Source organism: Podarcis cretensis, assembly GCF_951804945.1.
Source record: "Podarcis cretensis genome assembly, chromosome: 10".
Taxonomy (NCBI): domain Eukaryota; kingdom Metazoa; phylum Chordata; class Lepidosauria; order Squamata; family Lacertidae; genus Podarcis; species Podarcis cretensis.
This window is the reverse complement of record NC_137179.1, coordinates 37,480,018-37,499,299: the sequence shown is the minus strand read 5'-3', so window position 1 is coordinate 37,499,299 and position 19,282 is coordinate 37,480,018. Positions and strand designations below refer to the sequence as shown.

At 36.5% G+C, this 19,282-nt stretch overlaps 1 protein-coding gene and 1 long non-coding RNA gene across 3 annotated transcripts in view; one reads left to right on the top strand and one right to left on the bottom strand.

The window, feature by feature from the left end:
* Nucleotides 1-68: 68 nt before the first annotated feature.
* EEA1 (early endosome antigen 1) overlaps nt 69-19,282 on the bottom strand; it is a 46,817-nt gene continuing 27,603 nt past the window's right edge. For both annotated transcript variants that reach the window (XM_079993439.1, XM_079993440.1), the window contains 15 exons: nt 18,802-19,002; nt 17,471-17,584; nt 16,578-16,733; nt 15,395-15,534; nt 13,809-14,139; nt 11,998-12,099; nt 11,381-11,575; nt 10,933-11,115; nt 9,160-9,345; nt 8,714-8,845; nt 7,642-7,827; nt 6,725-6,963; nt 5,990-6,110; nt 5,610-5,708; nt 69-4,554 (listed from right to left, as the gene is read on the bottom strand). In XM_079993439.1, coding sequence (XP_079849565.1) covers nt 4,432-4,554; nt 5,610-5,708; nt 5,990-6,110; nt 6,725-6,963; nt 7,642-7,827; nt 8,714-8,845; nt 9,160-9,345; nt 10,933-11,115; nt 11,381-11,575; nt 11,998-12,099; nt 13,809-14,139; nt 15,395-15,534; nt 16,578-16,733; nt 17,471-17,584; nt 18,802-19,002 — 2,508 coding nt within the window. In that variant the 3' untranslated portion in view covers nt 69-4,431. The remainder of the gene's footprint in view (nt 4,555-5,609; nt 5,709-5,989; nt 6,111-6,724; nt 6,964-7,641; nt 7,828-8,713; nt 8,846-9,159; nt 9,346-10,932; nt 11,116-11,380; nt 11,576-11,997; nt 12,100-13,808; nt 14,140-15,394; nt 15,535-16,577; nt 16,734-17,470; nt 17,585-18,801; nt 19,003-19,282) is intronic.
* On the top strand, nt 14,162-17,819 carry LOC307225584. Its single transcript, XR_013843095.1, has 3 exons — nt 14,162-15,210; nt 15,721-15,814; nt 17,727-17,819. It is a non-coding gene; the product is annotated as an uncharacterized lncRNA (long non-coding RNA).

The following is a 19,282-nucleotide window of genomic DNA, read 5'->3' as shown; positions in this document are numbered from 1 at the left end:
TTTGCAAATGAATAAAAGTGGATACAGCGACATCAAAAGCACGGCAAATTAAGTCACTGCAAATGGTCTATTAGAAATGTCTAATTTTATTTCAGCCCAATAACAGATTAGAATACAAAAGTAACATTTCCACAAGTATCCACTCATGTTATTTCATACTGGATTAGCTGATGTAGGGTGTCACTCCTCAGCTTTCATTACTTTCCAAATGCAGAGTTTAGGGATTACAGTGCGTACTGAACTAAACTCTTTCACAATGTAAGGCACAACTACATGACCACAAGTCATAAACACACCACTGAGAGGAGGACTTGAGAGAGTCCAAATGATAAAAATGGTCATGCAAGACTATCTACAGATAACGTGAGTTTAAGGGTCCAGTTGAAAAAGAAGTGCAGTGTTGTGTAGGTAAGGCTACCTTAAAACATCTGTAAATATAAGGTAAGCACAGAATTTTTCCAATTCTAATTTATACAATTATACATAAAAATCAGTAAATATTATGCACAATATTCACATCTGCGACCATAATAAACCAATCATTAAAAAGAGGCCAACAGGACAGTACACTTTGTGGCACACATCCATTATAAGCTTAATAGCATTTGTCAACTTCTTGTCTACACTGTTGCAAACAAGAGGCTAATTTAATGGCATGTTCATGTTTAAACCAGTATCCAGTTTGCCAATATTACATACAGGTGACAAAGTCCAACAGACTTATGACCAGGACAGCTTGAATTGGTTTCATTCTTGTCCAACAGCTACAAGTTTGTAGAACTAAACTACATAGGTCAAAAGAGCACAAGTGAGCCTAGAATAATTGGAAACTACATTAGCATACATATCCAAATATTACATTTTTGGTGAGACAAAACACTTGGAAAATTTGGCAGTTACCACAAATCATACCTAACATTATAGTGAAGGAATCCTATCAAAATGCACTAAAGTTGAATTTCATATCAAGAGGTAGTTTAAATGAAATCTTACATAGTGGCATCAAGTGTCAGAATGAAAGGGGGAGTTGTGTGTTTATTTTAAAGGGGTTTTTTTTAATAATAATTTTATTACAAAAGTGACAAATCCTATACAAGCAGCATTTTGGACAGATTTCTATTATAAAAGGTTTCAGTGTTTGCTAACCCAACGTGACATTCTTTCTTATCCCTTTGGTGACGAGAGTTGGGATTTAACCACATGGTAGAATGTACATTGTATGAGCACCAACACTAGGAAATCTGGATCTGCCACACCAGTCTGTTTATATATCAACAATGAACAATGTATTTAGATACTTTAAAACTCAAAGCCAGTAGTAAAACTTTTCCATATTGGGGTGTAAGGAGGGAACGATAACTAAGAAAGAAGTCTTCACTGAACTTAGTGGCTCTTTAATTGGCACACAAGAGAAAACAGATTAGTTTCCTACCATCAGATATGTTCTACTGAATTGGGTGAAAACCTTTCCATTTGCCTGCTGTACAATGACTGCATAGAATATTGCATCACTCCATTAACCAAGACAGAACAGTCAATGCTGACCAATTGCAGCATTGTAAAATTGTAACTATTTTATAAATGCATACTACTCTTAAGTAGTATACTGGTTTTAAGATTTCTAGCAGTTCAAAACAGAATGTGAACACAAACATGTCTGCTCTTAGGTATAGGGATTTTTGTATGTACTTATTGCTATGGCCTGGAAAACAGACCATCCATGTAAATTCTAGAGAAACTCAATACTAAGAAAACAAAAGCTGATACATGAACTATGGAAACCAGTCAACTAATACTACAAATGTGCAAAATTGCTATGTCCACATTTTTCGATTCTTAAGTCAAACAATGCTTGTTAAAACCATGTAAATTCCTTTGCTATATATACACGTGTCCTCTGGAGCACTTAAGAATTAAAGATGCAATATTCCTAACAAAAATGAAGTTACTAGGAATTTCACTGAACGCTTGTCTAAGAATACATAGCCTTGTGGACCAATTACTACAACAATTCTTGCAAAACAGCTGTTTCATTTCTTGCATATTATGTTGGTTACACGAGAAAGAAAGTGCATAGTGCAAGTGACAATGCTATTATCTTCCCCTTCCTGAGGTTCTTAGGGGGCGTTTCCACTGAAGTAGCTCAAATTTCTGAACTACAGATCCAACCTTATGCTCTTTCTCTGAACAAAATGGATTATCCCTTGCCTCCACATATATACGTTTGCACCTTCTAGGGCTGCGATGTGTTGTCAATTAACAAATCAAACCACTTCAATATATTTTCACCTGTTTGAATGAGGGAGCAGATGGTTTTCAGATATTCTTTTGAATGCAAGTACTTACAAAAACTGTGACTGGCAAAGGCCTCTCCCCATTCTGTTGCACAGAACAAAGGACGGCTTTTCTAAGATGGTGCCTGCTGCAACACATGTGAGCATCATCTAAAACCAAAATACCTTTTCCTTCAAAACTTTAATTCATTCATAAGCATGTTTAATTGAATAAAACTGGTGTGATTAATCAACTAAGATTTATTTAATCAAGTAAAAGCCCTAATAATTCCCAATTACCTTAGTAGATGCTCCGGATATTACTTTACCATTTAGTCCTTTAAAAAAAACACCAAATAGATGGGGGAAATGTCTACACATGTAGCCACTGAATGATTAGATGTAAATTTGGCATATGGAGCATGCATATCCAACTCAAAAAAATTTAAGGTTTCATACATCCTATTTGTACTTGTTCATCTGGACATTTTTGAACAGATAAAGCAGCTTTATACTAAATCAGGCCATTGGATCAAATGTCATCTGCTCCCATTGTCAGCAGCCTCTCAAAATTTCCAGGCAAAAAATGGTATTTGCTGGACCTGGAATGTATGAAACATTTTTTATCTTGAGGCATGAGGGATTGAACTTGGGACCTTCTGAGTGCAAAGGTCATGCTAGCCATGACCCCTCTACAAATATATTTGTGTTAAGCTGTTTGCTTCTCCATTTCTTCCTAGTGCTGTACTTCCATTTCTCAGTCTACAACATTCTTCCTTGCTGGCATCACTTCCTTCATAGCATTTTAAATAGACCACATATCCAAAAGGTGTTAATTTTAAATGTCATGCTGTATTTTAGTCACTCTAAATTTTACAAAGTACATTATTTTGTGTGATTACAATGTGCATAGAAGTATGTATATTATCCTCGCCTCTCAAATCAAAAGAAAAGTAAAAAAGGAATTACTGTGTTGGGGCTGAAAGATGACATTTCCTGCCTAAATCCAATCTTTTAATTTTAAAAGAGCAATTTCAGTACCTTTTCATTTGGACAAAACATGACACCGTTGTACTATAAAACCTACGACTGAGATGTACCTCATTAAAGCAAGAGAAAGGCTCTTGGTGGTGGAATCTCAGTTACTTTAAAGCCATTAGCAGAACCTGGAATTTCACTTCCATTTGGCAGGGAGTTATGGCAAATCTCTAGCAAGAACTAAGAAACTGGAGACAAAAATTTACACTGAGAAAGGTAGAATTCCAAGGTGACTGCTTTCTTTCCTAATGTTGTATTTTTTAATTCCCACACTTCACAGTATTTTTTCCTGGGAACTTCCATGCAGTGTTTCCTGTGAAGGGAATTGAACAACAACAAAGATTTTATAATAATAATAATAATAAAATTAACTAAGCAGAAGACCTCTGAAAAGGTATGCAGCAAAAACATGGCCCAACCTCAAAAAGTTTCAGAGTAAGACCTTGCATATTAAGGATGATGTAGTCCACTTAAGTACCTTTGATATGATGAAAAGTATTCTTAGAGATGTCAAGCATACATTATACACTCGACACTTGCTTTCATTTTCAGTGAAATATATAGTGACGCTGTAATGAAACATCCTGAAAAGTTTAAAACCTCGAGACAGTTTCCCACTATCTGGGGCATTCACTGTAAGTGGAATCCCCAGAGAGTGAGAAAATAAAAGAAATAAGCAAAAAAGCTGCTTGTTTGGGCCTGCTACGTATCTTTCACACTTCAATGAAGCTATTAAACTGTAACCATCCCATTAGAGCAGCAGCATTTGATACACAAAATCCCTGCAAATGTGTTTACTTTAAAATGTGTTACTTTTAAACAAGGAAATTAGGATTAAAAAAATACATTGTTACTCCTCTGTTTAAACTTTATTTACAAGTTACTGGGGACTTATAAACTAGACACAGAAGCTCTTGTAGGATCAAAACCAAACAAGCCATAGATAATTTCAGCCTCACAAGAAGTACAATTGTTTGACTTTTTTATATGTATATTTTCAACAATACTATAATTTTGCCCATTGTTACAATCATCACCCAAACCAAAGAGTAGTCTGAGTGTTGTACGAAGTGCATAACAGAAACTTTATTCTAGCATAACATTTAAGAGCTGTGAGTAATTATCCTTGCAAGTCGTTGAAACAAGTATCACAGACACGAACGGGTTTCTTAGAAGAAGGAGTTAAGGCATTCTTAGCTGAGCACTCGGCACAGAAGATATTTCCACACTGTCTGCAGTGATGCTGTGAAACAGGAAAAGCAAAACAATTATATACAGGGAAAGATATAATGCCAAGCCATGGCATGAACATGCTCTCCACTCCTATGTCCTCCAAACCAACTTGTTATTGTGAACCTCGCTTTCACACTGCTCTCCTCATAATCCTGTAACTGTTTCCATCTGCAAGTATCCGTTCAAATGACAAGGGGGGAAGATGCCCATTGCCAGGCTGAGCAGACTGCATCAAGTTGTACAAAAATATACAAGGCCTGAACACGGCTTGTACTGACAAGTCTCTCACTGCATTGCTTACAAAAGAAAGCATGAGGCTTATACAAATATTTCCCTTACATAAATCTGACAGACATTACCAAAAAGTTCATTTTAAACAATCACCTTTTAAAAACGCTTCCTTAACACACATTGGCTGTGGTGTCACATCATGCTAAACCATGGTACCATATTTTTTCGTGTATAAGACTAGGTTTTCCCCCCTTAAAAATAATGTCAAAAATTAGGGGGCATCTTATACACAGTGTCTCCCCCCATTTTCTTAAATCTGAATTCCCAAAAATAGGGGGCATCTTATACATGGGGGCATCTTATAGATGGAAAAACACGATATATCACAGTGATCCTTGAACCCAATGTGCTCCCACCTTCCCCTCTCCTCCACAGGGGCCAGTTTCAAAATTTTGCTTCCACTTTTTTGTTAACTGTGGCTTCCTGTGTTTTCAGAATGATTAACGTGATCCACAGCCAACTTCAACAAGTCAGCTTCAAAGGCCAGAGACTGGTGTTTTTTTCTTTGAAATTAACCAGTTAATATTAAATCACTTTGTTGAACCAAACAATACAAATACTGTAGTTAAAAGAAAGCAGCAACTTCTCAACTTCTCTTCCTGGATGCATGGAAAATGGAGATGGGTATGTGAGCCTGTGGTTCATTCCAGCTCATTCACAGTACGCTAAACCATTTATTTTTTTGGAAATACAGCCACTGCTTCACTGCTTTCACAAAAATAATTCTCAACACACACACACACTTCTACAGAAGATATTCCCAGACATACATACCTTTCTTACTGTTACGGAAAAACCTTTCCCACAGGCCATGCAATTCTGAACCTCATTATCTTCAGCCCATTTCCGATTCAGGGCTTGTGAATGTTTGATCTATAAAATGTAAGAGTAGAGATTTTTATGAACATTAAATCGAAAACCCAAATCACGTCAAAGCTACTTCATGGAAATTCAACAGCAAGTGTTATACACACCCACACAACCCAGAATTGTTGCATATAATTTTACACATAACCACATCATTCTTACCACATTTGGTTCCTCTCCTCTACCCATCTACTTGACTCCCCTGAACAACTTAGCAAAGAGCACTGTTTACTTTAATAAATTTAAAGGTAGTGCAGAGTCTGTCTTTAGGCACCAAAATGAAATACCTGCAGTGACTGGTTCTCTCTGCCTAGCTCTTGCATGGCTGCAGTAGTGTCATCCAGTTTTCTTCGTGCATCCATCAATTTGCTCTGAAGTTTTTCAATTTCTCCTTCACTTTTAAGGCACCTAAAGAAGAAATCATAATGCTATTACAATGCCGTAAACTGAGGAAAAATAAAACCATCATTCACATGCGAATTCATACTGCTAACCTGCCCTCAGACTATTGTCAAGAACCAAGGGTGGGCAGGAAATCGATCCTTCTGGTTTCCTTTATATTAGTGAGAGAACTATTCCATTCCAACACTTTCTGAGTTGAAGCTACATTTCAAACTGTGTGAATCCCTATTCCAACGTGGTTTCAACCATACTAGTAAGGTAGCCTTCCCTTATTGTAGAAACAAATAAGACCATTAAGAAGTCTACATTGAACAAGAACTGAGTTGGCTTCCTGTGTCAAGTGGCTGGTTATGTTCCAGGAGTAAGTCACCATATGCAATACATGCACAGGGCAGTCAAAATTTTACATAAAAGGAGGGTCAGTGTTAGAATTTTGAATTTTAGCTTCTCTGTCAATTTGGGTGATTTATTCTGACTGCATAAGCTTATTTATTTCCATTATAATTTGTTTTTAGCACAAAATTACACAATTGGAAGTTTTCCCCATTCTATTATAAAAACAGAAGTCACCACATACATACACAAAAACATATTATTCTGCCTCTAACTCACTGACTTACCTTTCCAGCAGGACTCTCCTCTCATCTTGGTTATTTTGCACTGTGGCTTCCAGTACTGCAATCTCTCCACGTAAATCATCTGTTTGTTTTTCTAATTCACTAACTCTTCTTTGGCTGCTTTGCCACTCTTTCTTCACCGTACCCAGATTTTCATTTAAAGCTGTGATCTGCATGTTGAGTTTACCCTCAGCCTCCTCATGACTTTTATATTGCTCATCTTTTTCCTTTTTCTCAGCTTGCTAAGTCAATAAAAACATTTTTTAAAATGTAAGTATTTTTCTTATAATAACAACAACAACAGGTCTGTTCAGATGATATTTTACCCCTGGGATTGTAGCCAAAGAGGGAACCACCCCATTCTGCATATCTAACTCTTCTTGCTATGGAAAAAATATTGAAATCCTGGCTAGGATCCCAAATTGCTTCCCTTCATAAAAGTGACTCCAATCCAACAGCAGAATATGGGAGTAAGTAACTTCCACCTCAGCCTTCCATAACACTGTCACTCCAACCACCATAGCAGATTTTTGAAATAAACAGGGGAAGCCAGTGAGAAAGGAGAAATCAGTGAAAATAACTTTCTCTTCATTCCACCAGCAACGGTATCTCATGAATGGCGTTCTGCTCATGGGAAATTAGGATAGAAGCCTCTGTGTTTTGTCTTACTTAATATGGAATTCTCCCTGATACATAGTAAGTTAAATTGAGCAGGTTAAATATCTTGGATTAAAAGACTCTGATAATAGATAAGAGACCATCTTGGCTGTGAGTCCTCTGCCTTGCTGGACTTTTCCACCTGACCTGGGAGGGCAGCACCCTGAATGACTCCAGCTACAAAAGTTGAAACTGCTGAACAGATGCTTAAACATATTTAAGCATGGATACATATTAAGTACTCTCGTAATAGATATACCAACCAGTTTTGCCTCAATCTCAGCACATTTCTTCTTCATTTCTTCTTCTCTCTTTTTCAACTGATCTTTGATAACTTCTTGGTTCTTTTTCTCCTGCTCAAGAGTTGAATTAATGTTATCAACTTTTCCCTGTAATTCCAGTTTCTGCTTGATCAATAGTTGTTTGGCATCTTTTAAATTTGTTATCTCCTGTTAAAAACATACAGTATTTACAATGACAAAAATAATACTTGGGTGAGAGCTAATCTGAAATCATACTATTTCCCATGAAATAGTATAATTCTCAGAACAGAACAAGACAAAAATTCAAGTGAGTTATTTTCTATATCTTAACAGGTTAAGTTTAAAAACCAGATGAATGTGTCTTTTTGCCTCATTCCTAACCATTTGCCGAACTGCTTACAATATTTTGGGGGAGCTCAATTTCACATCTCAAGGGGGGGGGTTAGGAGAAGTTCTGCTGGCAGGCAGGAGGAGAAGCTGAATGAATGAATGAATCGATTTATTCGGTCACTGACCAGAGTGCAACATATGCAGCAGCAGAGAGCATACAAACATAAATGGACACAGTCAGCAATTGACTGGGGTGGGGGAGGAATACATCTTATGTTACAAACGCTTTCAAAAAAACATGCTTAAACTGGCTGTTTTTATTTGAAGAAAAAGCAGCCAGGGGCCCAGAGCAAGGACATGCTTCCCATCATAATTTTATGCTGGAAATCCATTTTCCCCACCCACCACCTCAACCCATTTCTATTTGATCCCAAAGAAGATATAGCTGCTTTTTTCTCCAAGGTGTAAATGTTGCCAGTTTAATCTATAATTCGGACCTGAAAAAAGGCACCTGTAGGAAGGATTAAACTCGGGAGGTGAAGTAAAAAGCAGCATAGCCAAATACAGTACTCACATTAATTAAAAACCAACACAAGGTCTACAGATACGGAAGGGTAAATGCAGTTGGCAAGAAAGGTGAGAAAGTTCACCAGAGTAAGCAGGCAGGGAACTTTTGAGTGAAATGGTAATACGCTGAACGAAAGAAGTGGCCCAGCATAAATGGAGTAGCATCTCAACATACTTTTTCCAATTCCTGTTTGCAGGTTCTGGCTTCTTCTCTTAGTTTGGAATTTTCTTTTTCCAGTTTGGTGCTTATGTTCTGAAGCTCAGTTGTTTTAGATCTTTCGTTAGCCAGATCCGTTTCTTTTCCAGCCTTGAAGCAGAGGAAATGGACAGGTATTTTTAAGAGACCACTTTTAACTGATTTAGAAAGCAATGATCATTTTCTGGAGGTAAAGAGATGCCTCTTTAAAATCCTGTTCTAGTGTATTTCTACTCTACATACATATTCTAACAGTATCAATTTTGACATGGCAGAAAAGCATCGCCTTCTAACCAAATGATGACAAATCAGTCCAGCAGTGAAAACATGCATGTTTCCTCATAAATAAGCTTCAGTGAAACTTAACAATTGCATATAGAACCAAAGCCACATGGCATATCATCATTAAATAAAAAATAAATTACCTTGTCTTTCTGTATTTCCTGTAATAGTTTATTCTGCTCTTTCAGTTGTTGTTCTTTATTGGACACATCCTGCTCTAATGTAGATCTTGCAGTCTTAAGTTCTTTGATCAACTGATTGTGATTACTAATTTGATTTCTGTTTGAAACCAATTCTTCTTGGGCCAAGGCAAGCTTCTCCTCTGTGGACTGAATTTTTGAAAAACACAGCTAAAGTTGCAGTCAGCCAGTCACAGTAGCAGATATGATTATGCATTAATGTGAAGAAACAGGAGTTGATTTTAATAGTAAAAAAAAACCTGTTAGCAATATGCAACAATTCCAATTCAGCTCCGAATACAAACATGAAGAAATAATATTAATAAATGCTGATACAAAATTTAGAGTGCAAATAAAAGGATTATTTTGAACTGATGCCATCGTCCCACTTCCCCTACCACATGTCATCTGAGTCTTGGAAGGCCCTCACTTTCGATTTGGGTCTCTGCACAAGCTGCCATACAAACCACGCAAACGGCTGCAGTCGTAGCTGCTTTCCTAGAGCCATTTCAAAATCTCTAGACATTGCACGGAGGTTGGGCCATTCCATCTCCCTAGTGCCAGATATGTTGTGATGTGTTTGTTCCATAGTTCTGATAAGCACAGCTGAACAGTAGATTGTGCCATAAACTATCAATTTGGCAGAGGAAACTTCAGGTATGTGTTTTCCTATAAACCTTCTCCCAGACAGTGAAAGAAGTAGTAGCTAAAATGATGTGAGGATGAGGAGAAAGGAAATCATTTGGGTGGGGAGTGAATGGAGGATGCCAAACAATATTAGTGGGGGTGGGGGAGAAGAACCTGAGGTTGTCTTCTTCCCTTTGCCCCAACTTCTAATAGCACCCTAGATCACATAACTAATATTAATATATCATAAATGGCCTGAAGCACTTTTGCCCCCAACTCCATGCCTCTTGCATCTGCTGCCGGGAGCCATAAACTATGACTGACAGAAGCCATAGATCAGGTGAAGGACTCCAACATTGTAAGTCATTCTTGTTATAATTTGAATAGATTGAAATCCGCTTTGAGAACTTCAGTTAGAAGATTAGGTATAAAATTTTCTAATAAATAAATGCGGCCAGCACTGCATCTGCAGTGAAATGAGCATTTACTGCTTTAATGATCAAAGCAGGCTAACTCTCAATGAATGCAAAACAAAACCCATATATGTCCAGCATAAACCAAAAATAAAAAAAAACTTTAAATATGTAATATTGTTAGAGAATGATACTTCTGCTGCTGTTGGTTGTAATCCTTTCCATTAGTTGTGTTCAGGATTACATATACGATGGCTAGAGGACTTAAGTATAAAGCTAGTTTAATTTAAAAATGTCTTAAATCCTGCTATAGCTTTAGTTATAAGGAAAATGGGAAAAAAACACAAATCAGAAGTATTTCTCCCAAATATTCCAGCAGAGGGTGCCATTATCATAGTTCAGACAACTCAGTATTTATAGGTTATTTACCCTCAAAGTTAGCACTTCATATAACAGGCACTTTATCAAGGTCTTTCTTGTTTCCTTACAAATGTTTTGCAGTATATACACCTTAGACACTAACATTTCCCCCCCCAAAAAAGAGCAATTGGAAGAGAGAACAGGAGCATTCCACACTGCAGTATTTTGCTGCAGATTCCACTTGTATCCTCTAATTGCCAATTTAAAAGGCACAGGAACACTACACTGCACACAGTGAGAAAAGATGCCCTATAGCCTTAAAAGTGATGTAATGTACCTGAAGATCTTGTTGTGTAGCCAAGAGCTCAGATTCTTTGCCATAAAAATCCAACTGAAGTTTTTCCATGTTCTCTTGGGTCTTTTTATGTGTCTTCTGTAGCTCTGCTATCTTTTCTCTCTCTGCCGTAAGCTCTTGTGCTGACAATGTTATCTGCTGCTGCAGTTTATTCTCCAGTTCTGCCTAACACACACACACAAGAAGAGTTTTCTTTATACATAATAAAGAGTAACATGGAAACATACAAGCACGAACATTTTCTATTTGCGTTATTGCTAATATTTTCGCTGTTCAGTTTACAGAGAACTTTACAATACTTGTCCCTATAAAATAAATACCTATAAATACCTATGGTTTATTTAATTTTGTTAAATGTATTCAGAAGACAGCAGTGCTCAGATCAATCCAAACTGGTAGCAAACCCTCTTTGTATGCTGTGGGCTCTTACCTTTTCTAAGAGAGCTGATTTCAATTCAGCTTGCTGTGTTTCATTTTGCTTTTTCTTCTGGTCAAAAGATTCCTTCAGTTCTTTCACCTTCAACTGCAACTGCTGCTCGTTCTTTTCTTTTTCTTTCAGGACACTTTGAATCTGCAGGACTTGCGCACGCGCTGAATCAAGCTCTGTTGCCAGCTGCTTGGAGATCTACATAGAGAAGAAAAGCAGAACAGTACTCTGTATTATCTTTACCAGATGTAGTATTATTTTCATGCTGCTGCTTTAAACATTATGCCTTGGAGAGGACACTGCTATGTCGTTATCCATCATCTGAGCTAAACTGAGCATTTTTTAAAAACCCACTTTATGAATTGGGTTGTAGAAATAGAATATTGCAAGATTCCTAGGTCCGTGCTCATACTTTTCTGAGTTAACACATGAACATGAACACAACAGCTATTTAATCTTGGAGCGATCGTCCACAATTTTATTAAGTGAAATCTGTTTTGGGTATAGTCTTGTGGAAAGTTAGCACTCTGTCTCTCTCTTTCCGGGTTTGATTCTAGCAAAAACTATTTGATAAAGCAATTGCTGATTTCACATGCTTGCGGTCAAAAAGTCAGTATTACCCCTTCTTGCTTTTCCAGCGAGTTTTTCAGTTCATTCTGCTCTTTAGCTATAGATTCCGACTGAAGCTGGAGTTGATGTCTAGCTTCTTGACAAGATTTCTCCTGTGTGAAAAGAATGACTGGTGAGCTCGTAAAATTTCCAAAATATAGACCTTTCTCTTTTTTTGGAAAAAAAATTGGGAAGTTTCAGCAATGAATTCTAACAGCTTTTAAAATCCCATTCAGTAGAAAACAATGGACAGTTTCAAAGAAACTGAGTATAATAAATAAATAGTGAAGATGATAGATAGATAGATAGATAGATAGACAGACAGACAGACAGATAGATAGACAGAGATACTGTGTAGATCACAACCTGGCACCACAAGGTTGGTTGTGAAAGAAACAAAGGTAATAATCTACAGCACTAATAAACAATGAGAACTTTTCTCTTTTCACAATGGACCCTTTTCATTTAACACTGTTCATCATAAAGGTCAGTAACAAAACCAGTTATGTTAGAAGCCAAGGCTGCCATCTTGTATCTACTCATGTGTTTGCCCCATTAAACTCAATGGAACTTACTTGTGAGTAGAAATGTACAGACTTGCACTGTAAGCATTTTTATACTTTTACATTTAATTGATGAGTGAAAATTAAGTTTTTGGAAACAAACTTTAACAACAGTAATCAGGGGGAGGAAGGGAAACCTTTTTAAAAATAAGAACTCAACTAATTTCAAGGATTCTTTTATTGTTTTGGTTTTAAGCACTGAATCATACAATTTTTAGGGTAAAAAAATTCCTAATACAGCACCTCTGCATAGATTTGAAATCTTTGCAGCATTAAATAAAAGTTTTGTGTATAACTGGTATAAAATAAGGAAAAAATATTAATTTACACATATTAAATGTTTTAGAATGCATCACACTAAGAGAATATATTGTCATCATAAAAAAAGAAAATGAAATTCTGAGGAAAAAGCTTCTATATGCTTTCAAAAACAGAAATTTCATCAAATGTATATTACTATTGTACTCTAATGTTGGCCTACACAGAAATCAGGTAAGAGAGGAAATACATGGATAATATCATCTTTCAAAATAGATGTGGTTTTATTTTTTAAGGCATGGGTCATACTGCCCTACACCAGCTGATATCATCATATTGTTTATAATTTCTTCTAGCAGATATTACTTTCCCCCCTCAAAGCCAGCAATTTCAGTTGTCATATTCATAACAACAGGTGCTTACTCAATTTTCCTGCCGCTCATCTCCAACAGGGTACTAGGGTCACTTGCCTTTCTAAAAGGCCTCAAAACGCCCACAAGAGAGTGAAAATTGTTACTTTAGTATCTGTTTATATATAATACAACATAAGGAATTCTATATCATGTTCAGGAAAACATATGGGCATCTTTTTAAAGTTATGACAGTGTTCCTTAATTAACTGGGTTATCCCCACTGCCAAAAACACAGAGATATTTCATACACTTTTAGTTGCATTTCTTCCACAAACCACATCAAACAAACCTGTTTCATTACCTCTCCCAATTCTTTCCAATGCCATTCAAAAATAAATCACAGCAGATGGACATCTAATTCAGTCAGTGCCCAAAAGAACCACACACGTGCAGGCCAAGATAATACACTTAATTAGTGAAAAGCTCAATTTAGTATACTTGAGAGTATTAATTTCCCATTGTCAGCTTCACCAGTCCTGGCATACTGCCCTAAAATCTCACAGCAAGTAGCAAAGCACAGCTAGTATTCATAGATGCACAAATCAGTCGCACAGGAAATCTCTATTTGTTTAAAAATTCATGACTCACTATTTCTGCCACTGCTGCCTTTCCTTTCTGTTTCTCTTTTTCCAATTCATCTTTGGCTTCTTTCAAAGATTCAGTGCTTTTTGACAATTTGTCTTTGATAACTTCAAGTTCCTTTAATAGAGTATCTTTTTCCAACTTCATCTTCTGCAAATCCTCTGTCACCGCTTGCAGCCTTCCATCCAGTTCCTTGTGACGTCTGTCTGAATCTTGATGTAATTTCTCAATATCCAATTTCAGTCTTCCATTTTCTTCTTCTTGCTTCAATATCTGCTTGTTCGCTTCTTCCAGGCTATCACATTTCTTTTGTAGATCTAATTTGGTACTAGATATTCTATACAGAGGGGGGGAAATAAAAATAGTTCAATACTAAACTGCAGCATAAGCCAACATTCACACATAAAATATAACAAGTGGGTCACATGTGTTATCCCCTTAAATAACTAATGTTTTAAGCTTTCTTTTCATCTCCTGATAGCTAAATGATATGCTGGCAGCACCAATAAACTATATATTATGAGTTGAAATGCAAATTCTAGAATGAAGAGCCATTTCGATTCAACTCTTTTCCATTTAGAAATACACAAACTCTTCCGTAACTCTGCCCCCGTTTTGTGGAACAGCCGTCCTGATGAGATATTACCGAGGCTCGCTATCTGAACTTTTCAGAAACAATTCAAGACATTTTTGTTTCAATAAGCTTTTCCAACTGGCTTTTTTAAAAAAAATCTCCCTTATGTGCCCATTTTTTATTGTCTTTAAGGTGAAGTTGCTTTTTGTACTGCTTTTAAAACTATTTTTAGCTGTTTTGTGGTATATTGAGAAACATGTAAAAGGAAATTCATAAATAGATAAGTAATAAAATGCAGGTCTGCTTGGTCAGTTGTGTGAATTTCAACTAATCTTATTTGTATTCTTGTTGCTTATTCAAAACAATTTATTCATAAAACTTGGTACAAATAGTGAAAGCAGTTTATCATTGACATTTCAATAGATCTGAATTATCTGATGAGGACAAACCAATAACAAATCCCTGCACTGCACTTGTGGAGAGCACAGCTCAGGAGCAGAGCATGGGTTTTGCACATATAAGTGCCTAGGATCAATTCATGGCATCTTATAAAATGATTTTTGGTAGAAGCACTGACAAATACATGTCTGAGGCCTTGGAGAGTCTCTGCCAATCAGAATAGGCAAAACGGAACTCGGTAGGCCAGTGGTACGGTTCACTGGACCACCACTGACCATCACTGGAAGGACATGTGTTACTGTGATGTGTCTAAGTAACTGTGGCATAATCAGAGACACCATAATGCATCTTGATCAGATGAGCAAAGCATACAGTTAGGTGTGCTGGCAGCTGGCAGCAGAAGGGAGAAATGTTTCCTGCTAAAATGCAGGGCATGTGAGTTAAGGGAGCAAAAATATGTGCCGTTTCTAGCTTTCTGCACTTAAATCTCCAACCCTGCTATAATCCCAAGGTGGGGGTGAGGGAAAAGAAGAAGCATTCTGCAACAAAAATGCTTGGGGTACCCATAACACTTCAATCCAAAGTTGGAACGTAGTATGTTTTAAGATATTTAGCATACATTTCTCTTTCTCTATCTAGTTGTTTGGTCAGTTCTGCAGCCTTCAGACTTAAGTCTGTGCATTGTTGCCTTTGCTCCTGTAGCTCCTGAAGTGCCTTTTCCTTACTTCCCATGACTTCAAGAATGTCAGATTCAAGTTTCTGAAATGGAAGATTTCAGAAGGTTAACATTTTTCACAAAATAAACTGCCACAATTTTAAGAAGTTTTTTTTTTAAAAAAAAAAAATCCCATTCTTCTAAGTAAGCAGAGGGCAAGACTTGTTATCTTGTATAGCATATACACATGATATTTTAACGGCGTGGTCTCCTTTCTTTAATTCCCCCAGTAACAGATAGAAACAAATTCAAAACCTTTCCCCACATTTAAGAAGGAGAAGACCACAAATATTCAAAGAAATGGCCACTTTCGAGATTACTTGGGTAAGATCCTTACATACAATCCAAATATTTATCCTTAAGCAACATATCCTGCTTAAACCTGAACTTGACTTTGATCAACACCAGTCTCACCCACTAAAACACACTGCAGAGCAGGATATCATCTCTGCTATGTGATGTTTAGGAATCAAATATGCCTCACCCACACTGACAGTCCAGCTGTGGCACTCAATGAATAATAATAATGAAGTTACACCCAAAATGCTACTTCTGAAAAATATTCCCCCTCCCCCTCCCCCTTCTGTCCATTTGTTCTGAAAAGAAATCGTGTTTTTATTTTGACAGATGTTGTTCCACACATATTTCAGGGAAGCTTACACAAATTTTGTGATTAAATGTGAACTGGCAATTGTTATTAAAAGTGCTGTTTTTAAAACTTTGCTTTCAAAGAGGCAGTCAAACGTCAAATAACCTCCAAACTTTAGTCCTTTACTGTTGTAAAGGCAAGTACATTACTGAAGCAGTGCTACTCACTGGCTTTTGTGCCATAGCATTTTTAGGAAACCTTCATTTCCCCCCTACATCCCTTACAATTTGGAGACCTTTTCTTTTCTTTTTCTCCTTCCTTTTCTTTTTCTTTGTTCTATATTTGGTGGCCATTGAATCAGGTGAATAAAAAGTTGATCCTACCTTCAAAGCAATTCTCCACTCATACCATCCTCACTTTGCCAATGTTGATAATGCACGTATCATATATGCAGCATATGAACAAATAATAATAATAATAAGGTTCCTAGATGCTAACCTTATGCTGACCTTCCAGTTCTTCATTTTTCTGCTCTAAATGAAGATGCTTTTCTTTGTACTCTTTAAGATTGGCTTCCAGCTGAGTACAGAATTCTTGTTTGTCATGCAGCTTAGCAGTAACCTGATCCAACTGTGTACTGACCTTATTTAGCTCCTTTTAATAAACATTGAAAAGGGTAATTTTTAGAGAATCCCCGTAACTGTCACACATGTTTAACAGCAAAAAAATATTACTTTGCAGCTGAAAGCCCTTAACTAATTCATTTTTAAAGTATTATTATTATTAAAATTTCCATACTGCCCTTCATCCAAAAATCACAGAGCAGTTTACAATATAAAAACACAAAAATGCATATAAAAAAATACTTCTTCTTCAAGTTTAAGAGGCCATAAATTGTTTCATTAGCCAATATGCATCAAGGAAAATTCATTCCCAGCTGAAAAATATGGGCTAGGACCCAAAGAACTGCTTAATTTACTTCATGAGCCACCCAGAGAACTCCATTATGGGACAGATATATAAATACAACAAACAAATAAAAAAGAAGTATTAACTTCTGAATTTTACACACACCCACACATTCATTAGCTGATTGACATTCCCACAGTGGCTTCAGACAATCCTAAAAAGTTGTGTGAATCGAGTCAAATCTGACCCATTTTCTTCCACTACAGTTCATTCACAATTGTAGTAAATCATGTATGCATCTCCCTTCATATTTCATTAAAAAAAATAGCTTAACAATATTGTTTTAACAATTTCAACCATAGAGGTCATCACAGAGTTATATTATTATATACAAGATTTCCCCAAGTGATCTGGTTTTAAGCATATCAGATTATCATTGTTAATCATGAAGGCATTTTACATGACCTTGTTGTTTCTCTCACCTGCTGTTTATCTTGTAATGCATTCTGGGCAGTGTCCAAGTGATTCTGGAGATCTGCTCTTTGAGCAGCTTTAGCTGCTTCTGCTGATAGAAGCAATTCAGTCTTTGCTTTTACCTGACAGAGAATTAAGCAAGTGCTTCAGTGTCAATCACTAATATTACAACAACTGCAGTTTCTTTAAACTACTTTTATTTTCCTGAAGTAAGCAGTTTACTAAGTATTCTGATACCAATTAAATCAATTATTCTTCCAAAAGATGCCGCTAAAACAGAATTCATCACAGCAATTCAACTGTTCATCAATTCAGGGAAAAGCCACAATTCATCAGTTTAATTCCAAAAATGGGTTGCCAATTGTGAGTATTTTTGAAGAACTTTCCAAACGTACCTTAGTTTTTCTGAGTTTTAAACTGACTTTTAACACAGAAATGATTTAAAATTTCATAGATTCTTTTCTAAGCCTATTTTCAATTCAAAACAGCTAAACCAACATTCCTCCAGTATAGCATTTTTTCAGTTCCAGGGGCTGGTACAAAAAAGAAGCCCATAGAACTAACCAAACTCTGGAGAGCTTCTAACCCACAAAGCCAATAACATAAAGCAAAGTCTTTTATTACTCTGGCTCTATGTTTTCTAACCCTCTTTAGCGTATAGCAAGACAATAAAGAGACAATAATAATACTTCCTCCAACCTGCCTTGATGTTCAATGCAAATGTAATTTGCAGGTAAATTACATGGTTCAGCAATATCGCCAGATTCAAGTCAACTACGCTTGCTGTTCATGCAAATCTTTGCTTCGTTAACTATAGCAGAACTGATAGCCCCAAGCTAGCTCCTGTCATCCAGAAACGTGAAAATATTTGCTTTGAGAGATCTTTTAAAAGAAAAGAGCTTCCAAAACAAACTGACAAAACGTTGCGGCAAAGTGCAAACCAAAAGGTGGGCAGTGGCAATGCACAGGTGAGGAAAGAGGAAAAAGTAGGAACAACTGGATGAGCAAATCAGAGCTCAAAAGCTATTTGAATTCTGATTAGCACTAAGGTCACATCCATGCTACATATTTAAAGCACATAGCATCTCTCAAAGAATTGTGCCAACTGTAGTTTAACTGATGAAGAGCAAACAACTGCAGCATGCAAGTTACACAGTTACAAACTTTTTTAAAAAAAAATAGCGATGTTTGCATGGATACTGGTTTAATTTCAGGGAATTATAGAAGCAAATTTCTGAAGGTGATCAAGATAGATTGCTGTCACCAGGCTTACTGAAATTAAACTAGTATCCCTGCCCCTCATATATTTTGATTCGCACGCAGCATAAAATTAAATTACCTGCAAATCAAGTTGTATTACTTTTTCTTTGCTTTCACTTAGCTGAGTATTTAATTCACTTATAGTTGCCTCTAAGGAGAGAACGCGGTCTTGAGAGGCTCTTAGGTGAGCTTTCTGCTCCTGCACTTGCTCATGCAAATTCTCTAGGGCCTGTTTATGACTTTCTGACTGGTTTTTCAGTTTTTCCGTCAGTTGAGTAACCTATAAAGAAAACAAAAGGATAATCAGAACAGGGAAACTTACAAAAATATATTGTCTACTCTATAATATGAAGACCAACGCTGACCGTTGGCCTTTCTTTTATAATTTTAGTAGGATAAGCACTACTATAGACTTCACACGTTTACCCTACTATTACTAGAATCAAATGCAAATTAAAGTTGTGCTGCAAAACCAATTTATAAAATTTAAGCATCAAAAGGGTAAGGGGTAAGGAAGTTAACTCAGAAGGGTCTATCTGATTATAGCCCTCCTATTAAGC